Source organism: Neoarius graeffei, chromosome 8, assembly GCF_027579695.1.
Source record: "Neoarius graeffei isolate fNeoGra1 chromosome 8, fNeoGra1.pri, whole genome shotgun sequence".
In the NCBI taxonomy this organism is placed as follows: Eukaryota; Metazoa; Chordata; class Actinopteri; order Siluriformes; family Ariidae; genus Neoarius; species Neoarius graeffei.
In genome coordinates, this window is record NC_083576.1 from 14116634 (window position 1) to 14140021 (window position 23388).

A 23388-nucleotide genomic window follows, 5' to 3' on the forward strand; every position below is an offset into this window, starting at 1 on the left:
GATCTTCATTGAAAAGAACAGTGCTCTTCTTTCAAAAATAAGGACATTTCAAAGTGACCCCAAACTTTTGAACGGTAGTGTAATTGTTGGCAGTTTGTTGTGGTGTAAGTAGAATGGAATTAAAACATTTTGGGATTTGGTGTTTCAGAAAAATAATCCACACCATCCCTGGGTTGATTGTTTTCCTTTAACAGCATACCCTGTGGTGATTTTTTTTTTCCCTTATGTAAATAAGTACAGTAACTACACTTGGCTGGATAAACGTCCATGCTTTTCAGCTTTGGCATTAATTTCTGATTTAAAGACAGACGATAGAGAGTAAAGCATTAAAAAAGTAAAATCAGCATATTTTGCTTTAATGATCAGATGTATATACATGGATGTTAACAGTTGCTTTGAAAAGAGGAATGAGTTTTACAAGCATTTCTCTATAAAGCAGAAAGTTAAACTATTGCATTATTATTATTATTATTATTATTATTATTACATGCTATGATTTACATTTCCATCAGCTCTATTTGCTGTTCACGTAACCCAAGGTTGGGGTTTGGGATAAACATTATTTGAAGCTTTATTTGTTTCCAAGTTTTGGGTAACGTTGATGGCCAATGTTCGTTACAGTCTTCTTACTCAGTAATATTTGGCACACAGCATTTTTTCAGTATCATGATGGGGCTGTCCTCGTTTATTCTTGGATTATTTTGCTCTGATGCAAAACGAATGACTTGTACTACAGTCCATTTAGCAAAAAAACAAAACAAAACACTGCCGTCAGAAGTAGCTCTCAGAGTAAGAGGTTCTTTTAGGTCCGATCGTCTGAGAGCCGCTCTTCCCAGAGAAAACGTCATCGTTGTCGTCATGCTTTCTACTGAGCACCTGAAAACTCTTCCCTCTCGTCTGAGGCTTTTTCCTCTCCCTCCCCTTTTCCTTCTCCAGCTCTTTCTCGAGCTTCTTCCTCTCCTTCTCTTCCTCCTTTTCTTTCCTCTCCTGCATCCTCCTCCGCCGCCTCCTCTCTTTTGAGCTCAGCTTCTCCTCTCCCTCACTGAAGTCCTGGATGACGATCTTGGGGATGGTGGATTTAGAAGGCGTGTCAGCCCGGAGTCGGTGAAACAGACCCCGGCGTTTGGGTTTGCCTGACTTTGATTGTGGTTTCTGTGGATCCTCGGGTTTGGAGCTTTGTGTTCGTGTTGGCTGTGTGGTGTCTGATTCTTCTGGCTTTGACTCTTGTTTGATGCTTTGGTCTGGCTCTCTGAACGTGTCCTCAGAGAGGATCGTTGGATAGGAGGTGTGGGAGCTGGAGGACCTCCGAAGCCGGAGCTGAGGGTGTGGGTTTGAGCCAGCTGTAATATTTATCTCTATTCCCGTTTCCTCTTCCTTGTTGTCTGGTTGTAGAGGCTCTGGATTGCTAGATCCATTGGTTCTTTCAGGTTCTCCATGCTCAGGTGTGGAGATTTTCTGAACCTCCATGCTTTCATCCTGGGTCTTGTTGGAGTCCTGTGGTGTCTCTGATTCTCCAGAATGCTCCATCACTGTCGCTGGTGGAACGCAAGGTGAAGATGGTGCTGTTTCTGATTCCTGTGGATCTGCTGTGAGATTATTGCTACTTCTCTTTTCTTCATCCATGATGGTTCTCTCCGTTTCCTCCCGTGGTGCATCACTAATCTGTGCCTCCTTTTCCGTCTCTTCTGAATGCTCCGTTTCACCTTCCTGCCCTTGCTGTGCCATTTCTACGTCTGTATTACTTCTGCTTTCACAGCGGACACCTCTGACATGATCTTCCTCTTGAACAGAAGGTGTGTGATCCTCTGTGTCCTCATGATCTTCTAGAGTTTGTACGTTTGAATGCATTTCCTCTTCCGTTTCCAATCTTTGTTCAAATTCATTGTTTTGTTCGCTATCTTCCTTTTGCTGCTGCTCATCTTTAGCCAGGTCTTTTTCATTCATGAGACATGTTTTAAGATTCTCTTCTTCATTATCACTATTTGCTGGGGGGTTTTCTTCCTGTATTTCCACTTCCTGTTCGCTGTTGCATGCCTTTATTTCCTTTTCTTCCTGCATTTCCTCTTCCTGTTCGCTGTTGCTTGCCTTTATTTCCTTTTCTTCCTGTATTTCCTCTTCCTGTTCGCTGTTGCTTGCCTTTATTTCCTTTTCTTCCTGTATTTCCTCTTCCTGTTCGCTGTTGTTTGACTTTATTTCCTTTTCTTCCTGTATTTCCTCTTCCTGTTCGCTGTTGCTTGCCTTTATTTCCTTTTCTTCCTGTATTTCCTCTTCCTGTTCGCTGCTGCTTACGTTTAGTTCCGTTTCTATCTGTATTTCCACTTCCTGTTCACTGCTGCTTGCCTTTATTTCCTTTTCTTCCTGTATTTCCACTTCCTGTTGACTGCCCTTTATCTTTATTTCCTTTTCCTGTTCATTGCTGTTATATATTGCTTCCTCTTCAGTGCTGCACAGATGTATGTCTTCTTGTTCTTGCCTATTTGTCCCTATTTCCTCTTCTTGTTTACTACTACTCATCTGCATTTCCTCTTCCTGTTTACAGTTCATTTCATTTTCCTGCTCCTGTTCACATGACGTTATACAGACATGTATTTCCTGTTCCTGTGTGTCAGTATTTACCTCCATTCCCACTTCCTGTTGAGTGATATTCACTTCCTGTTCTTGTGTGCTGATATTAAACTGTACTTCCTCTTCAGGTTTACAGGACTTAATTTCAGTTTCCTCTTCCTGTTTACTTCTGTTTTCTTGTGTTTCCTCTTCAGGTTTGTTTCTTGCATCGTCCGCTTCCTCTAGTTGTGAAGGTTGCGATTCCTCTTGTGTTTCAGCCTCTTGTTGGTCTTGCTGCGTTGAAATTTCTTCCTCCTTGTCGTCTCTGGGAGTCTGTACTTTCTTTTCTTGTTCATCTTGCCATGTCTCAGTGCTGTGCTGTTTTTCTATTTCCTGTTGACTGTTACCTGTTTGTAAATCATCTTCTTTCAGGTTGGAAGGCAGCCTTGTTTCTTCTTCACGTTCACTACTGTCTGTGTGTGATGGGATGGCAGTGACAGCTGTATCGTTTTCTTCCTCCTCCTCCTCCTCCTCAAACACATCGGCATTGTGATCTGACGAATCAGAACCCGGCAGTGTTTCCGTAACTGATATACGCTGTGTGTTTGTACTTGTGTTACGGTCTTTTTGTAAGTGTGCACTAAACTCCTGTGAGGTCTTGTGCGTCTTCGCCCGTAGCTCTCCGGTTACACCGCACACGCTCGCCCTCCTTTTCTCTTCATCATCACTGTCTTGTTTTGAGAGCCTTCGTCCCTCCCAGTCCTCAGTCTCTGCTTTACTTCCTCTCTTTCTCCATTTTTTACGAAGTATTGCGGGAGAGAGAGATGAGTGCGAACGCAGCAGAGAAGCACTCAGGTTTCCGCTCTGACTCGCCTTCTTTTCATTCTCCGTCTCCCTATCCTTCCCTTTCTCCCATATCATATGATATCCATGGCAACGATCTCGAGGGTCAAAGGTCGAGCCTGGGTGCTCTTTCCTCCATTTCTCTAACTCCTTCTCAGTCTGGCGCTGGAGATCTGCCAATGACAGGGGCACCGAACACACCTAGGATTAAGGAGAGAATGAGAATGAATCGTTTTTTGATTTGTTATATACGAGGCATATATTACATTACAGGTGTTTAGCAGACGCTCTTATCCAGAGCGACATACAACGAGCACACGCGCCTGGGGGAACAATTGCGGTTTAGGTGCCTTGCTCAAGGGCACTTCAGCCATGGATTTTCCTGCTGGTCCAGAGAATCGAACCAGCGACCCTTTGGGCCATGGCTGCATACAGTCTTCCTCGTAGAGGCTCTGGATCCACTACAATTGTTTAAATCCCTGTTCTGTTAAATGACATTAATTTCTTCTTTATGGTTTATGAGGGCTGTTTTCCTGACGCCTAACTGCCCACAGCAGATTGTCCAAGAGTTTCAGTCTGCTTAAACCTCATTCATGCATCTTCAATAAGAGTTGCCGTGCATCCAGAGTCTATCCTGGGAACACTGGAGGCAAGGCAGGAATACACCATAGATTGGATTATAAGTGCAGACAGTGTATCTACCATGTACACTTGATGTATAACGTACAATTTCTGTTTTATAAAAGATTTCAAAGACTGGAACAGGGGAAAGGAGATGATGGAATTGATATTGGCGATATGAAATAAGGATAAAAAGGATTATTCTATCCACATTCACTGGATATGAGCAATCGTGCGCTCTGATTGGCTACTCTACTACTAGGCTATCAGCTCATATACCGTGAGTAGAGAAAAACAAAATGGTGGAGTGTTTTGCCGAACCAACCGAGGATGAAATAAAACCTCTACTCGAAAACAAAACCCCAAAAATACAAAAAAGCAACAAAATATGGAATTAAAGTATTTGATGGTAAGAATGTATCTTTTTTTATTTTTCAATAATAATAATTATTGCAGGCAGCACGGTGGTGTAGTGGTTAGCGCTGTCGCCTCACAGCAAGAAGGTCCAGGTTCGAGCCCCGTGGCCGGCGAGGGCCTTTCTGTGCGGAGTTTGCATGTTCTCCCCGTGTCCGCGTGGGTTTCCTCCGGGTGCTCCGGTTTCCCCCACAGTCCAAAGACATGCAGATTAGGTTAACTGGTGACTCTAAATTGACCGTAGGTGTGAATGTGAGTGTGAATGGTTGTCTGTGTCTATGTGTCAGCCCTGTGATGACCTGGCGACTTGTCCAGGGTGTACCCCGCCTTTCGCCCGTAGTCAGCTGGGATAGGCTCCAGCTTGCCTGCGACCCTGTAGAACAGGATAAAGCGGCTACAGACAATGAGATGAGATGAGAATAATTATCGCATTTTTCACAAATTGCTCCTGTCATTTCGCCAGTTTTAAAATTTGTTGAATTTTTTTTAGACTGGTTCAAAAGCTCAAAGAAGTTTGGAAATGACAGAACTGAAATGTCCAAGGAAGAATTAGATAAATGTCTAAAGCTATTCTATACCTCAACACAACAGCAAGACTAGTCTGGCTAACGAAAACTTCAAAGCTCTGCGAGCATTTGGTCTGGCAAAGATATTAAGCCCAACCGTTTCCCAAAGCGCGTGGTTGACCCGCCTCCCTGAAATGCCTCAGTTTGCTACTGGTCGAAGCCAGAAAAGGCTGTGACGAAGCTTAAACCAATCACATCACTCTTTCCTCTGACGTATGTGACGCAACGGAAACCGCTTGAGTAACAGGAAGAAGATAAATACCTCCAGGGCTGCTCTTTGCTCCATTTTCAATGAGAACTTCCCGTTGAATGCTTTCAATACAGCATCTACCGCTGTGTCAAAGGCTTGCCGCTGCTCCATGTTCGTAATGTTTCTAGTGAATGAAGCGCTTCCAGCATAGATTCTGTAAACAATCTATGGCTTCCGATCGCAGTTCTACTATGTCACTGCCTTGAACACGCCTCTACCCAGGGCCGTTGGAGATGCTCAAAGTTGATTGGCTCCTGATTTTTCGGGAGCTTGGAAGAGCTGGAGATAGCTTGCCTTGCCAGACTAAGTTCGCAACAGGCCCCCGTGTTGCGTCACACTTAGGATGGGCGGGCGCAGGCTACAGCAAGACGGCACTTTCTACAAAAAGCAACACCACGAAAGTCAATCCGTGCAGCCATCGATAGGTTTTTAAGAAGTCCGCCGAAGAGGAAATGATTTTGTCGGCCGTTTTGGATAAAGTTTTTCTCATCTCATTATCTGTAGCCGCTTTATCCTGTTCTACAGGGTCGCAGGCAAGCTGGAGCCTATCCCAGCTGACTACGGGCGAAAGGCGGGGTACACCCTGGACAAGTCGCCAGGTCATCACAGGGCTGACACATAGACACAGACAACCATTCACACTCACATTCACACCTACGGTCAATTTAGAGTCACCAGTTAACCTAACCTGCATGTCTTTGGACTGTGGGGGAAACCGGAGCACCCGGAGGAAACCCACGCGGACACGGGGAGAACATGCAAACTCCGCACAGAAAGGCCCTCGCCGGCCACGGGGCTCGAACCCGGACCTTCTTGCTGTGAGGCGACAGCGCTAACCACTACACCACCGTGCCGCCGGATAAAGTTTTTATTTATCGAATTTGCAAAAAGTAAAAATAAAAATGCTCTGTTTTTCAAAATCCAGTGAATGTGGATAGAATAAAACAGTTATTCCACTCAATCTCGTCGTACATGGCTTAGAGACAGCTCGGTGCTACGCGCTTCACCGGCTATCAGCTCATGTACGACTCGATTTCGTGGAATAACTGTTAAATATTACTTCAAATCAGAAATGCGTGTGCACTATGGTGACCTTGTTTCCCTGCACAAGAGAAAAAAGCAAATCATTTTTGACTAGTTCCATGTCTTTTGAGATGTAGTTTGGCTGGAAACTTTTGCTGAGATCTGTCAACCCTCAGTTATCATCATTATTTGTTTTTTCGCATGTTTAAAGAAACTGGAGTTTTACAAAGGTTGGTTTTTCTACTCTGTGGCACAGTGGTGTAGTGGTTAGCACTGTCACCTCACAGCAAGAAGGTTCTGGGTTCGAGCCCAGTGGCCGACGAGGGCCTTTCTGTGCGGGGTTTGCATGTTCTCCCCGTGTCCGCGTGGGTTTCCTCCGGGTGCTCTGATTTCCACCACAGTCCAAAGACATGCAGGTTAGGTTAACTGGTGGCTCTAAATTGACCGTAGGTGAGAATGTGAGTGTGAATGGTTGTCTGTGTCTATGTGTCAGCCCTGTGATGACCTGGCGACTTGTCCAGGGTGTACCCCGCCTTTCGCCCGTAGTCAGCTGGGATAGGCTCCAGCTTGCCCATGACCCTGTACAGGATAAGCGGCTACAGATAATGGGTGGATGGTTTTTCTACTCTAAGCAATATTTTATTGACAACTACTAGAATCTTTAATTAGCCTATGCATCTGTAAGTATGGTTATTCCAGTTTGAGAACCCCACCCAAATTCCTCACCTCTTGAATAAAGGCGTCAGCTTGTTCATGTTGGACACGCCCCCGAACTGACCGCAGTCTCTCCAGCGTTTCCATCTGGCCCTCACACTCTTTCCGTTGCCGAGCCTCCCCTAAGCACCGTCGCACTAAGACCACGGCCACCTGAAACAGCACACGTACACCTGCAGGATGCACATATATCAGTCACACACGTATTAGACTCGCTGAAACAGTCAAACCTGTATCACAGTCATCCCTCACCATTGCAGAAGAAGAGGTCCCAGACTCGGAGTAAAGTGTTGAAGGGCAGGTGGCGACTATACAGGCACATCAGCCAATCAGTGGCAAACATGAGAGGCTCCACCCCCTGTCTCTGCATGTGTTTGTATGCAGCCGGGCATGTCCTTTTTAGCACGCTAAAGAGAATTGCAGCATCAAACAAAACTCCCTCCTGTGGATATAGAAAACACAATGGAACATAAAAATGTATCATGCTGGATTTTCTCCCCATTTGTGACTTGTGAGTTGTAGTAATTCTACCCTACCAGCAGAGGGCTGTAGTAGCCAGGGAGGTAGAGTTCACTGATCTGGACCAAACACCAGAACGCTTCCTGAAATTGTCAAGGAAGTTCAAAGATTAGCAGTTGTATTGCAAAGTTTAGCAGTTGGATTAGCATTTTATAAAATGACTATCTAGGCTTCTCAACCTAATCATACACATACAAACGGATGACAAATTAAAGGAAGTGTAAGGTTTTGAACCACCATGAGCACTGGGTTTCAGTCTTGTGACTTTTCTTAGCGGTTTTACCGCTGACTTGTCCAGGGTGTACCCCGCCTTTCGCCCATAGTCAGCTGGGATAGGCTCCAGCTTGCCTGCGACCCTGTAGAAGGATAAAGCGGCTAGAGATAATGAGATGAGATGAGATGAGATGAGCTGGTGGTCTAAACAGCTGCCGTAGTGCAAGCAACTAGCGATAACGTATCAGAGTTCGCTCGTATTCTAGAAGCCGCTGCTGGCTTTAGATATATTCAGAAGATCGCTATGTGCAATGGAATCGACCCCTACAGTCTGGGAAAGAAGGATTTGTCATACGATCTCGAAAACTACCCTTCAGTCGAGTTCCCCGACATCTCGAACTATCTGGTGTTGCAAATGTCCTTCTACACCGCAAAACAGATGAAAGCGTGGAAGAGTATGGAGGCTTACAACTTTTTTGTATGTGGCTGGGTAAAGGACCTCGCTATCAAGTCGCTGCCGAATGAATTCTGGATTGGTTTTGCCTGTGTATGTTTTTTTTTTAAAGCTTTTCGTTCGCGTCTTTACAACGAAGCGCTGCAAGTTGAAGTGTAAACAAACAACAGGTTGCTGGATTCTCACTTGTGTTGGCTCTTATCTCTGAGGTAAATCATTCGCAAAGATCATCAGAAACCCTTTTAAAGACCTGGATCTTAGTTAAACAAGACGGAGAAGAAGTGATCACGGCGCATTGTAACTGTATGGCTGGGTAAGAATTTTGTCGCGACCTTCATGCATATAGACTTTGTGGGGAGTAAACAAAGAAACAGCTGGAGACTTTAGCGCTTCGTGACTTTAAAAAAGTACTGTAAAATAACGACACATAGCAAGAAAAGTACTTGGAAAACACTAAGGCCGTAGCTGAGAGGGAAATACAAATATTTCACCAAGTGATCACTGCAAACTCAAGCATGCTTCGACTCGGTTCCTTTCGATTTCAGTGAGAGGTTCAAAAGCCACCTTTCTCGGCGTCTTTTTGTGAAATCCTGTATTCGTTCACCCTTTTTTATTAGTTCACGGGGAACCCTGAAGAAACTTTTATCAGTTTCACAGTTTGATTAATTCAAACAACTTAAAGCAACGCACCTTCTCCGTACAAACACTTTGTCAACTGAGCTTTGGTAGACCACCAGCTAAAGTTTTGAATAACTAATGAGGCGGATATGACGTCACATGAAACCCAGCAATGGACTCTACAAGTCTCTGGAGTGTAAGTGAGGGGATGAACACTGTTCTTCCACAAGATACTTCCATTCATTGGTGTTTTTATGAGGAGCGCTGTCTAAGGCTATATTCACACGACAACGGCAACGAGATTTTTTTTTTTAAATATCGCGTCCACATGGGCAACGGATCAGTAAAATATCAGGTTCATATGGCAACACAACGCTTGCTGAAAATGATGCAATACACATGCCACACCTCTACGTGCGCTGTAAGACGGTCCCATCGGAGACACCAGAACAATAGAAGTAGACACATGCGCATAACTGCGCATGCGCACAGTGACTATCCCTGTCACTGTCACACGCACACACTTTCTCAGTCCCTATCCTATGACTATAGTCCCTTTAAATCACGTGCTCGTTTTTTGAATGGAGACGCGGAAAGAGGAATGAACGGGGGTAGATGGAGAGAGAGAGGAATGAACGGGGGTAGATGGAAGCCGGTGCGCCAACATTCTGATATCCTCCAGAATTCTTTAATGGTCCGGAATAAATTGAATGCTACACGTTGATGGATTACTTTGTTCTTCTACGCCCTTTTTGAGGAATGTATTGTTGGACTTAAACCAACATCTGAAGAGGTGAGATCGCTCCTTTTTTTCCCTATTTTTGCTGGCGGGATTGACTCTGCCCTAAGGGATATTCTCTCACTCTCTCTCTCTCTCTCTCACTTTGCACCATTACACAATAAATATTCACAGTGAAAATATTTTGTAAGCGCGTTTCATGAACCAAGTTATAGGATTTGTTGACAACTCGCATCGAGTTCGTTACACTTCTACCCGGCGTGAAGCACTGACAGTCATGTGGCTGTGACGTCATCGTAAACAAATCCGTTCTACTCATCCAGACGACTTCGCAACGGGGCCGTTGCCAGATTTTTCCACTCTGGAACCCGTTCTCAAAAGATTTCGTTTTGGGGCACCCAAAACGCCGGTGCCGTGTGGACGCCAGGCCGAAACGATAAACAATTTTATCAGATTCACCTGAATCCGTTGCCGTGTGGACAGGGCCTAAAACATGACTCAAATCTCCCATAGGTGTTCAACTGAGCTATCTAATGAATGTGAAAACGATAGCATGTGCTTTACATTATTTTCATCCTCAACAAACCAATCAGTGAGCCCTCATGCCCTGTGGATGGGGGCAGTGTCATCCTGGAAGGTACCACTTCCTTCAGGATGGTGATCAATCAAAATAAGTATGCACTGATTTCCACTGATGCTTCCATCTAATGGGACAATTGGACCCAAACCATACCATCAAAAATAAATGCCCCCCACAGTATAACAGAGTCATAATTTCCATTAATTTGTCACCAATCTGTATATACATAATTATTCTATCCATATTCACTGGATATGAGCAATCGTGCGCTCTGATTGGTTACTCTACTACTAGGCTATCAGCTCATATACCGTGAGTAGAGGAAAACAAAATGGCGGCTTTGTTATCAAGTATTTAAAAGAAACAGAAATAACTAAAAGAACATAGTTTTATTTCCCTGATATCTCCTGTTCCACACTCCAGCCCAGTCGGTGGCGGTAATGAATTTTTAAGTTGATTTGCCAACCACCAAAAAACCTAAAGAAGAAGAACAAAAACAACAAAATGGCGAAGTGTGTTGCTGAAGTAACCAAGTACGAAATAAAAACTCTACTTGAAAACAAAACTTCCCAAAAATACAAAAAAAAGCAACAAAATATGGAATAAAAGTATTTGATGGTAAGAACATATATATATTTTTTTTTAATTCAAGAATTATTATTATTATCGCATTTTTCACAAATTGCTACTGTCATTTCGCTGGTTTGTTTACATTCTAAGCGGAAATGATTTTGTCGGACGTTTTGTATAAAGTTTTTATTTATTGAATTTGCAAAAAATCAAAATCAAAATGTTCTGTTTCTCAAAATCCAGTGAATGTGGATAGAATAAAACAGTTATTCCACTCAATCTCGTCGTACATGGCTTATAGCCAACTAGGTGCTACGTGTCTCGTCAGCTATCAGCTCACGTACGACTTGATTTCGTGGAATAACTGTTAAATAGTCTTAAATTTCATTATATAGCCAAGTTTCTGATTGCAGATATGTACCTCCATGGGCATGTTCATTAGTAGCACTGCTGCCACAGGACCCTGTGCCTGGCAGTACCCCTCGTCAGGCCGAAACTGAGTGTACGCCTTCAGAACCTGCAACAAGCCCTGCTGACTTCTCACATGGAAGCAGAAAGAAATAGAAAAAAACCCCAGACATTTGTATTAGTTTCACTGTAACCCCTGCCAAAAATAAAAAATAAAAAATCCCATGCTGTTAAAACAGGCGGCACGGTGATGTAGTGGTTAGCACTGTCGCCTCACAGCAAGAAGGTCCTGGGTTCTAGCCCAGTGGCCGATGGGGGCCTTTCTATGTGGAGTTTGCATGTTCTCCCCGTGTCCGCGTGGGTTTCCTCCGGGTGCTCCGGTTTCCCCCACAGTCCAAAGACATGCAGGTTAGGTTAACTGGTGACTCTAAATTGACCGTAGGTGTGAATGTGAGTGTGAATGGTTGTCTGTGTCTATGTGTCAGCCCTGTGATGACCTGGCGACTTGTCCAGGGTGTACCCCGCCTTTCGCCCGTAGTCAGCTGGGATAGGCTCCAGCTTGCCTGTGACCCTGTAGGACAGGATAAGCGGCTACAGATAATGGATGGATGGATGCTGTTAAAACACAGGCTGAGTTGGTGTGAATCAGTTTAATTGAAATACTATATATGATCTCAATTTCAGACACAAAGTTTGTGAATTCTGGACTGCCCATCTTCCTTTGTGATTTTCTAACTTTCTTTGTAAGGTGTGAAAAAATGTAGTAATGGCAAATCATTATCATGTACCAGTTTCAAAAGCACGGCCTGTGTTTTGGTAGCTGGTGGTTTGTCAGAACAGAGACATGAATGATGATTAAGGAAGAAGGAGAAGGATAGAGAATAAGAGTGTGTTTACCCATGGCTGTCTTTGGTTTGAAACATCTCATGGAAGGGAAACTGTCTGTCTGTATCTCTCTTGATGACATCAATCCAACTTTGCTGACCCGGGGATGACTCCAGAACCTTACAGAGAGAAATTACCAGAGGAATGAAAGACAAACTTGAACTAACAGGTCAAAAAGTCATGGGAAACGAAAGGTATTTTGCTACTCTAACCCTGTCAACCAGGAGCTGCATTTCACTGTTGTCTAATCTGGAACTGTTTCGCTTGTTTCCATGCTAAAACAAACAGTTCTTGACTGGTTCCAGCACCAACAACTAGTGACATCAGGGACTTGGGGGCAGCAACATTTTGTTTACAAAACACAAGCAACCCAAATTAAGTTTATTGGACAAAGGAGGAAACGGATGTTTTGCAAGCAACTGCAACAATTTGAAGAACCTCAAGGGTTCTTTGGATGGTTAATTACTGTTGGGTTCTATGTAGAACTTTGTGAACGTTCCCACAAAGAGATCCACCAAGTAGTAAGGCTTGGCAACAAATCCAAACTCAAGATTATCTGTATCTGGATAATCCAGAGTTTGGATTTGTTGTTGCCAAGCCTCACTGCTTGGTGGCTCTCTTTGTGGGAACGCCAGTTTCCTTCAGGTTCTCCAGTTCCCTCACACCTACTATGTTCACTACTTGGTGGATTGGTGAAATTAAATTTCCCCTAGGTGTAAATAGGGGAACAAAATATACAACCCCGATTCCAAAAAAGTTGGGACAAAGTACAAATTGTAAATAAAAACGGAATGCAATAATTTACAAATCTCAAAAACTGAAATTGTATTCACAATAGAACATAGACAACATATCAAATGTCGAAAGTGAGACATTTTGAAATTTCATGCCAAATATTGGCTCATTTGAAATTTCATGACAGCAACACATCTCAAAAAAGTTGGGACAGGGGCAATAAGAGGCTGGAAAAGTTAAAGGTACAAAAAAGGAACAGCTGGAGGACCAAATTGCAACTCATTAGGTCAATTGGCAATAGGTCATTAACATGACTGGGTATAAAAAGAGCATCTTGGAGTGGCAGCGGCTCTCAGAAGTAAAGATGGGAAGAGGATCACCAATCCGCCTAATTCTGCGCCGACAAATAGTGGAGCAATATCAGAAAGGAGTTCGACAGTGTAAAATTGCAAAGAGTTTGACCATATCATCATCTACAATGCATAATATCATCAAAACATTCAGAGAATCTGGAAGAATCTCTGTGCGTAAGGGTCAAGGCCGGAAAACCATACTGGGTGCCCGTGATCTTCGGGCCCTTAGACGGCACTGCATCACATACAGGCGTGCTTCTGTATTGGAAATCACAAAATGGGCTCAGGAATATTTCCAGAGAACATTATCTGTGAACACAATTCACCGTGCCATCCGCTGTTGCCAGCTAAAACTCTATAGTTCAAAGAAGAAGCCGTATCTAAACATGATCCAGAAGCGCAGACGTGTTCTCTGGGCCAAGGCTCATTTAAAATGGACTGTGGCAAAGTGGAAAACTGTTCTGTGGTTAGACGAATCAAAATTTGAAGTTCTTTATGGAAATCAGGGACGTCGTGTCATTCGGACTAAAGAGGAGAAGGACGACCCAAGTTGTTATCAGTGCTCAGTTCAGAAGCCTGCATCTCTGATGGTATGGGGTTGCATTAGTGCATGTGGCATGGGCAGCTTACACATCTGGAAAGACACCATCAATGCTGAAAGGTATATCCAGGTTCTAGAGCAACATATGCTCCCATCCAGATGACGTCTCTTTCAGGGAAGACCTTGCATTTTCCAACATGACAATGCCAAACCACATACTGCATCAATTACAGCATCATGGCTGCGTAGAAGAAGGGTCCGGGTACTGAACTGGCCAGCCTGCAGTCCAGATCTTTCACCCATAGAAAACATTTGGCGCATCATAAAACGGAAGATACGACAAAAAAGACCTAAGACAGTTGAGCAACTAGAATCCTACATTAGACAAGAATGGGTTAACCTTCCTGTCCCTAAACTTGAGCAACTTGTCTCCTCAGTCCCCAGACGTTTACAGACTGTTGTAAAGAGAAAAGGGGATGTCTCACAGTGGTAAACATGGCCTTGTCCCAACTTTTTTGAGATGTGTTGTTGTCATGAAATTTAAAATCACCTAATTTTTCTCTTTAAATGATACATTTTCTCAGTTTAAACATTTGATATGTCATCTATGTTCTGTTCTGAATAAAAGATGGAATTTTGAAACTTCCACATCATTGCATTCTGTTTTTATTTACAATTTGTACTTTGTCCCAACTTTTTTTGAATTGGGGTTGTAGGTACATGGAAATCAGGATAATTATGTGAGCTGAACTGCATCATGTGACGACCATGGAGAAAGATGTTTTCTAGAATAATGATAGTAAAATGTCTGAAAAGATGTACAGACAGCCAGTAACTATTTCCTTTTCTTTTCTCGATTGCTCACTAACATATTCACTTACTTTGTAGAGATCTTTGTTATTCTCTTTCCTCTGTTTTGCTCCACACAGCAGGGGCCAGCACTTGGACCTCACAGACGCTGGGATGCCCTTCTGACACTTAGCTTTGATCTGTAGCCAAGAGAGGATGAGGATGATGAAGGAGATTTGGGGTTTCTGAGAGTGTGATGATTGATAAATTGTGGATGTTTCTGTCTTTTGCCCCACAAACATACCTTGCTGTGCTTCTTCTCTAGAACATGATCCCACTGGCTCATAAGGTTTATCCATTTCATTTCACGATGTCTCACCAACTCGGGACAGGGGTCATCACTGCTGGTGACACAAGTACAGCATGTAAACAATATTGTTGTAAGGTTCAAGTATGCTTATTACTGCTCTTTGTGGTATGCACGCACACACAATGTATGGCAATAATGACATTCTGCCAATAATGTAATTACTGACAAATCTACTGTAATATTGACATTATGATAAATATATAACAATAAGGACATTACTGACAATTATATTACAATAATGCCATTACTGACAAATTGATCACAATAATGACATTAGAAATATCTCACAATAATGACAATACTGACATTACTGACAAATACAGGACAATATTGACATTATGACAAATCTATGACAATAATGAAATTACTGACAAATCTACTGCAATACTGACATTATGATAAATCTATGACAATAGTGACATTACTGGCATTACGAAAAATCTATGACAATAATAACATTATTGACAATTCTATGACATTATGACAAATCTATGTTACATTACATTACTGACAAATACATGATGATACTGACATTATGACAAATCTGTCAATACTGACACTACTAACAAATATATGACAATAATGAAATTACTGACAAATCTACTGCAATACTTACATTATGATAAATCTATGACATTACTGACTTTACGAAAAATCTGACAATAATAACATTATTGACAATTCTATGACAGTACTGACAAATCTATGACAAAATGACATTATGGCAAATCTATGATGATACTGACATTATGACAAGTCTATGTTACATTACATTACTGACAAATACATGATGATACTGGCATTCTGACAAATCTGTCAATACTGACATTACTAACAAATCTATGATGATACTGACATTATGACAAGGCTATGTTACATTATATTACTGACAAATACATGATGATATTGACATTACGACAAATCTGTCAATACTGACATGACTAACAAATATATGACACTAATGAAATTACTGACAAATCTACTGCAATACTTACATTATGATAAATCTATGACATTACTGACTTTACGAAAAATCTGACAATAACATTATTGACAATTCTATGACAGTACTGACAAATCTATGACAAAATGACATTATGGCAAATCTATGATGATAAGGACATTATGACAATAATGAAATTACTGACAAATCTACTGCAGTACTTACATTATGATAAATCTATGATAATAATGACGTTACTAACATTACGAAAAATCTGACAATAACATTACTGACAAATCTATGACAAAATGACATTATGATGATACTGACATTATGACAAATCTGTCAGTACTGACATTACTGACAAATAAAAAAAATTACATGACTAAATGTTATACTGTACACATATACAGTATGTACATATATTTATATACACACAGTGCAAAGGTTTGCATTCCCTTACCACAAAACCATGAATTCAACTAAACATTTAATGTGACTTTATCAGGTTTCCTGCGGTTGGCATTTTTGCAACTCTATAGCGTTTTTTTGTTGTTGTTTTTTTACAGCAGGGAGCATTGCTGTTCCACAACTCCAGGATCCCACAAATGATCCTGAACTCAGATAATTGCCTGCTTGCCTCCCTGTGTCCTTCTGGATTTCCTCTGCATTCTCCAGTCCCCCACCCCAACCTCTAAAATGAGTTGAATTCGATACCCTATGTTTAAAGTAAACATGTTGCTTGTTTCAAATCCAGCCAGCCAGCCATAACCACTTATCCTGTACAGGGTCGCAGGCAAGCTGGAGCCTATCCCAGCTGACTATGGCCGAGAGGCGGGGTATACCCTGTACAAGTCGCCAGGTCATCACAGGGCTGACACATAGGCCAAGTTTACATTAGACCGTATCTGTCTCGTTTTCTTCGCGGATGCACTGTCCGTTTACATTAAACCGCCTGGAAACGCCGGGAAACGGGAATCCGCCAGCGTCCACGTATTCAATCCAAATCGTGTGTGGTCCGGTGCTGTGTAAACATTGAGAATATGCGGATACGCTGTGCTGAGCTCTAGCTGGCGTCGTCATTGGACAACGTCACTGTGACATCCACCTTCCTGATTCGCTGGCGTTGGTCATGTGACGCGACTGCTGAAAAACGGCGCGGACTTCCGCCTTGTATCACCTTTCATTAAAGAGTATAAAAGTATGAAAATACTGCAAATACTGATGCAAATACTGCCCATTGTGTAGTTATGATTGTCTTTAGGCTTGCCATCCTTCCACTTGCAAGTGGTAAGTGATATGCACTGAGATCACACACACAGCGGCTCAGTCCCGAATCACTGCTCGTGCGCTCCACTCGCGCGCTCTGTGAGCTGCGCAGGGCCGGAGTGCACACCCTCCAGAGGGCGCTCGCTGTTCAGGGCAGAGTGATTTGGAGCGCAGGATGCCTGCGGAGCCGAGCGTATCCGTGTATTGGTGTTGCTGTGTGCACGCTAATCGTTTTAAAAACGTTAATCTGATGATCCGCTGATACGGTCTAATGTAAACCCCACCATAGACACAAACAACCATTCACACTCACATTCACACCTACGGTCAATTTAGAGCCACTAATTAACCCAATCTGCATGTCTTTGGACTGTAGGAGAAATCAGAGCACCCGAAGGAAACCCACGCAGACACGGGGAGAACATGCAAACTCCACACAGAAAGGCCCTCGTCGACCACTGGGCTCGAACCCAGAACCTTCTTGCTGTGAGGCAACAGTGCTAACCACTACACCACCGTATCACCTTGTGATCTCATTATCCACAAAGGAATGTTGCAATGGGGCATATTTAAATAAACTAGAACAAACTATGACATAACGACAGCATGTCAGCAGGAATGCAAAATTTTGAATAAACTTGCTAAATATTTCAAATAAAGATAACAGTTGCTGTAATATTTTGACTGTACAGCCAAAAAAACAAAAAACAGAGATGTATGCAAACTTTTGCACACATCTACATATGGGTCAATATGTTAGAAAGTATACTGCAATATATTTCCATTTCCATCAGGACAGATTTGTATGTTTTCTCTCCCAAACTGTTGACATTTGACCTTTACGCTTACATCGTTCCTTGCAGCAAACTGCCTTTAAATGTAAATCTCTGAGATTATCAGAGGACAAAGCACAACTGCCATAATAAACACCCTAACACACACACACACACATGCACACAACAGGAAACCACACTCTGACAGGGCCAATATCACCATGGTAATGTGGCAGGATGTTGAGAGCAGCAGAGAAAGCAATGGTAGATGACGGTTGAGAACAAGTTTACAAAAATTCCTTATTGAACACACACACACACTAAGCTGAACACCCAGCTCTTACACACTCTGTGTGCGCGTGTGTGGTAACACTGACCTATCGTTATTCAAGTCTCCATTAACAAGTAGGAATCCATAACGGTCTGTTTTAGCCTCTGAGGAGCCGGAGGTGCTCTCTCCATCTTCTCGCTGGTCTGAACGGAGAGACATCACCTGAAAGAAAGAGAGAAATTTCAACTCAGGAGCAAGAAAATTAACACGAATATTAATTACTTTTCTCACAGTGATGACTGAGCTGTTTCGACACACCTAAAGCTCACATCCTCTGCATCATTTCTCTTGCTCAAGTGTGTGTGTGTGTGTGTGTGTTTGTGTGCGAGTTGTACAGCTTGGTTTTGGGAAATTGAAGATGAAAATGAAAAATGTAAGAATTACCGTACATTCTTACAAGAAAGTACTTACCTTCGGATGCAACTGTCTAACTATAAGGTGTAATTGTGCTGCTATGGGAGGGAAGACAGAACTGAAAAAAAATAATACTTCCGCTGTAGGGGTTGTGTGTGTGTGTGTGTGAGAGAGAGAGCGAGAGAGAGTGTGTGTGCACATGCTTGAGGAAAGTTCACAAACAAGCCATGAGTGAAAGGATTAAAGGATGTGATCAGAGTAAAGCTAGTAAATTTAATCTATGATGGGATTGGTAATCCGAATAGTTGAGAATTAAACCTGTAGCAAGAGTTTGAGATTAAATGTATGTGTAGGAGTATAAAAATGTGTTTGCATTCAAGAGTAAACGAGTGAAAAAAAAACACGTTGACACTTTCCATCCAAAATTGATTCAACTATCATTGAATGTACTATAATATGATCTATTATTATGCATACAGGAGACTTTTTCGGTGCAATAAAAACATGTGTTCTGTTCCCTTCTAGCAGGTTTCGTTCATTTGGTTTGAGAGCATGCAATATTGTTAGCATATCGCTTATCCTACGTGTATTACGTCACTCTACCCAATGGAGAATGAGTGTTGAATATCTCATCTCATCTCTAGCCGCTTTATCCTGTTCTACAGGGTCGCTGGCAAGCTGGAGCCTATCCCAGCTGACTACGGGCGAAAGGCGGGGTACACCCTGGACAAGTCGCCAGGTCATCACAGGGCTGCACATAGACACAGACAACCATTCACGCTCACATTCACACCTACGGTCAATTTAGATGGAAACCGGAGCACCCAGAGGAAACCCACGCGGACACGGGGAGAACATGCAAACTCCACACAGAAAGGCCCTCGCCGGCCACGGGGCTCGAACCCGGACCTTCTTGATGTGAGGCGACAGCGCTAACCATTACACCACCGTGCCGCCCCCAAAACAAATGTGCATGTATAATAATAATAATAATAATAATAGGCGGCACAGTGGTGTAGTGGTTCACGCTGTCGCCTCACAGCAAGAAGGTCCGGGTTCGAGCCCCGTGGCCGGTGAGGGCCTTTCTGTGCGGAGTTTGCATGTTCTCCCCGTGTCTGCGTGGGTTTCCTCCGGGTGCTCCGGTTTCCCCCACAGTCCAAAGACATGCAGGTTAGGTTAACTGGTGACTCTAAATTGACCGTAGGTGTGAATGTGAGTGTGAATGGTTGTCTGTGTCTATGTGTCAGCCCTGTGATGACCTGGCGACTTGTCCAGGGTGTACCCCGCCTTTCGCCCGTAGTCAGCTGGGATAGGCTCCAGCTTGCCTGCGACCCTGTAGAACAGGATAAAGCGGCTAGAGATAATGAGATGAGATAAGAGATATCGGCTGGCTTTTTTTAGTGGTATATCAGATATATTCCATTCAGCGACTTGTTCATCCAATATCATGCTAGCCAAATGGAATATATCTGATATACCACGAAAAAAAGGCAGCCAATATTATTTAAATGTTAAACTTTCTTCATTCTTTGTCTGTTTCCCTGTATTGTATTGTGATGTCTTATGTCTGCTCTACTCTTCCTGACAAATAAGCCAGGAAAGTAATAAACATCTCTGGACCAGTGTTGCCTTGCCTCCTCAACTGTCACAATACAGTACCTCTGTACTCTTATTCAAATTTCATGCAGGCCTAATAAATACATTGGTTGAAAGCATCATTGGAGTGTTCTAGGTATTTTCACCAAATTTCTTGATAACTGATTAAGCCTGGGTAGTGCGGTCGCACATCAGGTAGCATTGTCAGGATTCTTGGTTCGATCTTGAGCTTGGGCTGCTGTCTCGGTGGAGTTTCACGTGTTTTCCATAGGTCCATGTAGGATTGGCGATACTAAGGGCCCGGTCCCACAACACCGATAACTATACCTATAACTACAATTATGACTATACCTCTGCCTGAATTTAGTTCCAGTCTGGAGCAGAAACACCACAACTATAATCCCCACTATAATCTCGCTTGGTCCTGCCACTCAAGGAAATAAATGCATGCAACTTAGGAATAGTCATGGAAGTTTTTATCCAAGTAGTAGCACATTATTCCGGGTCATACTGTACAGCTTGAATTCAAAACAACCCATGTACACACTCCGGTGGTTGATATAATACAGATAGGTCACGGACTAAGGAAATATAATAAAAAAGGATTCAAAATACGGAGTGGTTCCGGATTTTAATTTGGATGCATCTCGGATGCTAATAGTTTACAGACGTTTCAGTATATTACAGATTGGTTACCGATTTCATACGTATGATGCATCACGGATCTCATCTCATCTCATTATCTCTAGCCGCTTTATCCTGTTCTACAGGGTCGCAGGCAAGCTGGAGCCTATCCCAGCTGACTACGGGCGAAAGGCGGGGTACACCCTGGACAAGTCGCCAGGTCATCACAGGGCCGACACATAGACACAGACAACCATTCACACTCACATTCACACCTACGGTCAATTTAGAGTCACCAGTTAACCTAACCTGCATGTCTTTGGACTGTGGGGGAAACCGGAGCACCTGGAGGAAACCCACGCGGACATGGGGAGAACATGCAAACTCCACACAGAAAGGCCCTTGCCGGCCACGGGGCTCGAACCCAGGACCTTCTTGCTGTGAGGCGACAGCGCTAACCACTACACCACCGTGCCACCCTGCATCACGGATAAAAAATTAAAAAGTCTAAAACAAATGTTTGGACTGCTGAAGTTCATAATTAAAATACCTTACCTGCATTTATATTTTTATCAATTTACTATTGATATTTCACGGAAAATCACATAATACAAAGAGCCGTGCTTTGTATTATATTTTTTATTTTCTGTGAATCCGTATTCCATGACTTTATGATGCAGCAAGGATGTACAAAGATGCCTGGGGAAAATAGCATATGCTTAAACAATGTCACATGTAAACAATTACCTGATTGGTCAGATGTTTTATCGGATCAGGTCCAGGCCTGGAAAAATGGCTCCAGAAGTAATCTCACCAATACGGATAAACCCAGACCTGGGCTATACAGTAGGTATCGTTATTGGTCTGGTGTGACCACAAACTACAGGGGACCGATTTATTTATAGTTATCGCTATAGTTGTAGTTATTAGTTATAGTTATAGTTATCGGTATTGTGGGACCGGACCTTAAATTGGCCATAGATGTGAATGAGTGGGTCTGTGGTGGTCAGTAATGATCTGGTGTCCCATTCCAGGTGTATTTCCTCATTACACCCAGTTTAATAGAACCCTGATCATCAGTTACTGAAGATGAATGAGTAATTTCATTATTAAGCCAAAAATGTCAACACTGTAATGTCATTATTTGATTAACAAATCAGAATTGCCAGTGGAAGCCGGCAATTTCATGAATCCATTCATTATCTGTACTATTTATCCATTGCAGTTCAAGGGTTAGCTGGAGCCAATCCCAGCTGACGTTGGGCGAGAGGCGGGGTATACCCTGGACAGGTCGCCAATCTATCGCGGGGCTGACACAGAGAGACAGACAGCCATTCATGCTCGCATTCACACCTATGGGTAATTTAGAGTAGCCAGATAGCTTATTCTGGATGTCTTTGGACTGGGAGGAAACTGAGGAACCCAGAAGAAACCCATCCAAGCACCACATAGAAAGGCCCTAGTTGACCAGCATGCTCAAAACCAGAATCTGTGAAGCAACAAGGCTAACCACTGTGCTGCCCATCAATGCAACTTTGTCCTCTAAAATCCTGTTTAAAACCTGGACATGCCACTGATAACAAAGTGAAACAGGAAGAAGACCTAAAGCTTTCCGACTCTCTTTTTCCTTTCCAATATTTCATACAACTCCATTCACTGCCAGCACTGTCCTGGTGTAATCAGTCTCTTAATCCAAAGAGGATTCTACTATAGTGTAGATACACTGTTCTAATGATGAGAACCAATCTATCTATCTATCTATCTATCTATCTATCTATCTATCTATCTATCGACGAGAGGTCACTATTTTTTTTTAATACCGGAAAATACAGTTAGGTCCATAAATATTCGGACATAGGCAACATTTTTCTAATTTTGGTTCTGTACATTACCACAATGAATTGTGAACAAAACAATTCAGATGCAGTTGAAGTTCAGACTTTCAGCTTTAATTCAGTGGGTTGAACAAAATGATTGCATAAAAATGTGAGGAACTAAAGCATTTTTTAAACACAATCCCTTCATTTCAGGGGCTCAAAAGTAATTGGACAAATTAAATAATTGTAAATAAAATGTTCATTTCTAATACTTGGTTGAAAACCCTTTGTTGGCAATGACTGCCTGAAGTCTTGAACTCATGGACATCACCAGACGCTGTGTTTCCTCCTTTTTAATGCTCTGCCAGGCCTTTACTGCAGCGGTTTTCAGTTGCTGTTTGTTTGTGGGCCTTCCTGTCTGAAGTTTAGTCTTTAACAAGTGAAATGCATGCTCAATTGGGTTGAGATCAGGTGACTGACTTGGCCATTCAAGAATATTCCACTTCTTTGCTTTAATAAACTCCTGGGTTGCTTTGGCTTTATGTTTTGGGTCATTGTCCATCTGTATTATGAAACACTGACCAATCAGTTTGGCTGGATTTGAGCACACAGTATGTCTCTGAATACCTCAGAATTAATCCGGCTGCTTCTGTCCTGTGTCACATCATCAATAAACACTAATGACCCAGTGCCACTGGCAGCCATGCATGCCCAAGCCATCACACTGCCTCTGCCGTGTTTTACAGATGATGTGGTATGCTTTGGATCATGAGCTGTACCACGCCTTCGCCATACTTTTTTCTTTCCATCATTCTGGTAGAGGTTGATCTTGGTTTCATCTGTCCAAAGAATGTTCTTCCAGAACTGTGCTGGCTTTTTTAAATGTTTTTTAGTAAAATCCAATCTAGCCTTTTTATTCTTGAGGCTTATGA

At 42.7% G+C, this 23388-nt stretch overlaps 1 protein-coding gene across 1 annotated transcript; it reads right to left on the reverse strand.

Annotated features, from left to right (window-relative positions):
* Positions 1-340: 340 nt before the first annotated feature.
* Positions 341-18584, reverse strand: tbc1d10c (TBC1 domain family, member 10C). Its single transcript, XM_060927329.1, has 10 exons — positions 18477-18584; positions 18112-18227; positions 14684-14783; positions 14472-14579; positions 11974-12080; positions 11090-11204; positions 7512-7577; positions 7228-7417; positions 6988-7148; positions 341-3588 (listed from the first exon to the last, which is right to left on the reverse strand). Exons 2-10 carry the CDS (start codon positions 18222-18224, stop codon positions 772-774), a joined length of 3777 nt encoding a protein of 1258 aa, XP_060783312.1. The 5' UTR covers positions 18225-18227; positions 18477-18584; the 3' UTR covers positions 341-771.
* Positions 18585-23388: the final 4804 nt, after the last annotated feature.

Coding starts and splice junctions, on each gene's coding strand:
- tbc1d10c (XM_060927329.1), bottom strand. CDS start 18,224: ATGTCTCTCCGTTCAGACCAGCGAGAAGATGGAGAGAGCACCTCCGGC. Junction 14,784..18,111: donor GGAGACTTGAATAACGATAG/GTCAGTGTTACC, acceptor TTGTGTCACCAG/CAGTGATGACCCCTGTCCCG. Junction 14,580..14,683: donor TAGAGAAGAAGCACAGCAAG/GTATGTTTGTGG, acceptor TCTTGGCTACAG/ATCAAAGCTAAGTGTCAGAA.